The sequence below is a fragment of the Opisthocomus hoazin genome, chromosome 1 (genome assembly GCF_030867145.1).
Source record: "Opisthocomus hoazin isolate bOpiHoa1 chromosome 1, bOpiHoa1.hap1, whole genome shotgun sequence".
Classification (NCBI taxonomy): domain Eukaryota; kingdom Metazoa; phylum Chordata; class Aves; order Opisthocomiformes; family Opisthocomidae; genus Opisthocomus; species Opisthocomus hoazin.
The window spans coordinates 26,536,830-26,539,355 of record NC_134414.1 but is presented as its reverse complement, the minus strand read 5'-3'; the positions used below and the strand labels follow the sequence as shown (position 1 = coordinate 26,539,355).

Here is a 2,526-nt window from a genome sequence, read left to right as displayed (position 1 = left end):
ATTATCATCGGCATCGTCATTTCTCCGCACATAAATAAATAAATAAATATCTCCCGGGGGGGGGTGGGGAGGGGACACGGAACGGTACAACCACAGCTGCGCGCCCGGCAGCGGCGAAGCCAAAACCAAACTGAGAGCAACTTTGGAAAGAAAAAAAAAAAAAAAAAAGAAAAAAAAAAGAAAGGAAAAGATAATAACCCGGACAGCCCCCGACCCTCCCCCCGTCCGCCCGCTGTCGGGCAGCCCCGAGTTACCGGAGGGAGCCCCGGGACGGCTTTGCCCAACCCCAGAGTCCTTGAAAACGACACTCCGAGCATTTGCCGTAACGATTTCTCACTAAATTAGAAAAACGCCCAACTAAGGAGGGATGATCTGTGCGTGTGGATGTGGCACAATGACTGTCAATGCCCGCACCGCCTCCGCGCCCGTCCTGGTGCGCGGGGAGGTCTGCGGGGCTGCGCCTGCGGGGAGACAAGGGAGACAGCACTACTGGGGGACCCTGGGGTCCTAGGGAGCAGTTTATTTACAACAGGGCGGACGGACACCAGCCCCCACGGGCCGGGGGCGGGGGGGGCGGAGTGTCTAGAAAAGCGAGAAAGTCCTTCGTAAATTACACAGATTATACAAAACGATATAAAATCCTTCGGCTGCAATGTCAGCAGCGGAGCGAGCAGAACTCCCCCTCCTGCTCTCGCCACAGTTCCTGGGGAGCCGGGGTGGGCGTGCGGGGGGCTAGGGGGTGACAGCGAGACCTCTGTCGTCCTTCCCCGAGGAGGACGGAGACATGCGCAAGTCCTCGTCGTCTTCCGAGCACTTGGTGGTGGAGAGGGACGAGCATTTGCAGCTGTGGCCGCCCCCCCCGCCCCGGTGGGAGCCGCTTTTGCCCTCTTTCTTGTGCTTGACCCGTCGGTTCTGGAACCAGATCTTCACCTGCTTCTCGGAGAGGTTCAGGTAGGTGGCGATCTCGATTCGCCGCAGCCGGGAGAGGTACATGTTGGCGGCGAACTCCCTCTCCAGCTCCAGGAGCTGCGTGCTGGTGAAGGCGGTGCGCATCCGCTTGCTGCTGGGCAGCTGGCTGGACGTGCCGTCTGCGGAGCGGAGCGGAGAGGAGCGGACCGTCAGGGTCTGCCGGACGCGCCGCCGCCCGCCCCGCACCGCAGAGACCCCCACCACCCTCCCCCCCCGCCCCGCCAGCTCACGGGGTGCCGCGGCCGCGTCCCTCCCCGCTCCTACCGCCCGGCTCGGAGGCTCGACGGGGCGGACAGCCGCGGGGCAGCGGCAGAGAGCCGAGCCGGGACTCCCCGCTCGGCGCCGGGCAGGTACATCCCTCCCCCCCCTCCCCACCGCCCCCCACGCGTGCCCCGCTTACCCACGGAGATGCAGTGGAACTGGCGGGGGTCGGGCAGCGGGTACGCGCCCTGGTAGAGCGCCGGCGCGTGCCCGACTCCGACGGCCGAGACGGGGTGCTGCTGCCGGGCGAGGGGCGAGTGGCAGTACTGGGAGCCGAAGGGGGGGAAGGAGGCCTTGATGAGGGGGATGGCGGGCGGCGGCGGGTGCAGCTGGGAGGCGGTGACGCAGAGCGGGCAGACGCAGAGCAGCCCGGCCTTGCGAGCGTGGCAGGCGCCGGCCGGCAGCCCGGGCAGCGGGTGCGAGGGGTGCACGGCGTAAGGGAAGAGCGGCGGCGGCGGGGGGCTGCCCTCGCCCTTCTTCTCGCCGGCCTCCCGCAGCACCAGCGAGTCCACCAGGAAGGAGCGCGGCATGGCGGCGGCGCCTCCCCCCCCCCCCCGCCGCCTTCCCGCTGCCCCCCCCCTCCCGCGCGCGCAGCGCCCCGCGCAGCGCCCCGCGCAGCCCCCCGCGCAGCGCCGCTGGCCAGCCCGAGTGGTGCTGAACGGCCCCCGCGCGCCCGCCTTAAATAGCGCCCCCGCGCCATGTGACGGCGGCGCCGGGCGCTCGGCGGCCTCCCCGCGCCCGCTCCCCGCGCCATTCACGCCGCACGCTCCCTCATTATTCCCCTTGTTAACTAAATGAACTGCATAATGTACTCCATTCTTGCCGGCCCCACCCACGCCGTAGCGGGCGGCCTCTCCCCTCCTCTCCCTTTGGCGGGGCGATTTTCTCATTCTCTCGCCATTTAATATTCTTTTCTTTCTCTTTATCGCTCTCCTGCGCTTTCAGCCCGGCTTTCAGCCCGCTCGCCCTTGTTTATTTTGCCGGCTGCGGCCGCGGTCTCCGCCGTCTTCCAGCCCCCCGGCGCCTTTCCCACCTGTGGCACCGGGTGTCCGTGTCTCCCCCCCCCCCCGGCCGCAGCCCCTCGCCGCCGGGCGGGCTGCTTCGTCCCCGTTACCGCGCCTTTGTCCCCAGCCCGGTGCCGGACCTGTCGCTTATCTCTTGTCCCCGCCGTCGGGCGAGACCCCCCACCCCTGCTTGGACGCGGGCGCCTGGGCACGGATAACGGTGGAGAAACCCGGAGACGCGGACACGGCTCCGTGCCGGCGGCACCCACGGAGAGCGGCTAAGCGGGGGTGG

General features: G+C 68.0%; 1 protein-coding gene across 1 annotated transcript; it reads right to left on the bottom strand.

Annotated features, from left to right (window-relative positions):
* Window positions 1-732: 732 nt before the first annotated feature.
* Window positions 733-1,760, bottom strand: GSX1 (GS homeobox 1). Its single transcript, XM_075428175.1, has 2 exons — window positions 1,370-1,760; window positions 733-1,088 (listed from the first exon to the last, which is right to left on the bottom strand). Exons 1-2 carry the CDS (start codon window positions 1,758-1,760, stop codon window positions 733-735), a joined length of 747 nt encoding a protein of 248 aa, XP_075284290.1.
* Between the last annotated feature and the right edge of the window lie 766 nt (window positions 1,761-2,526).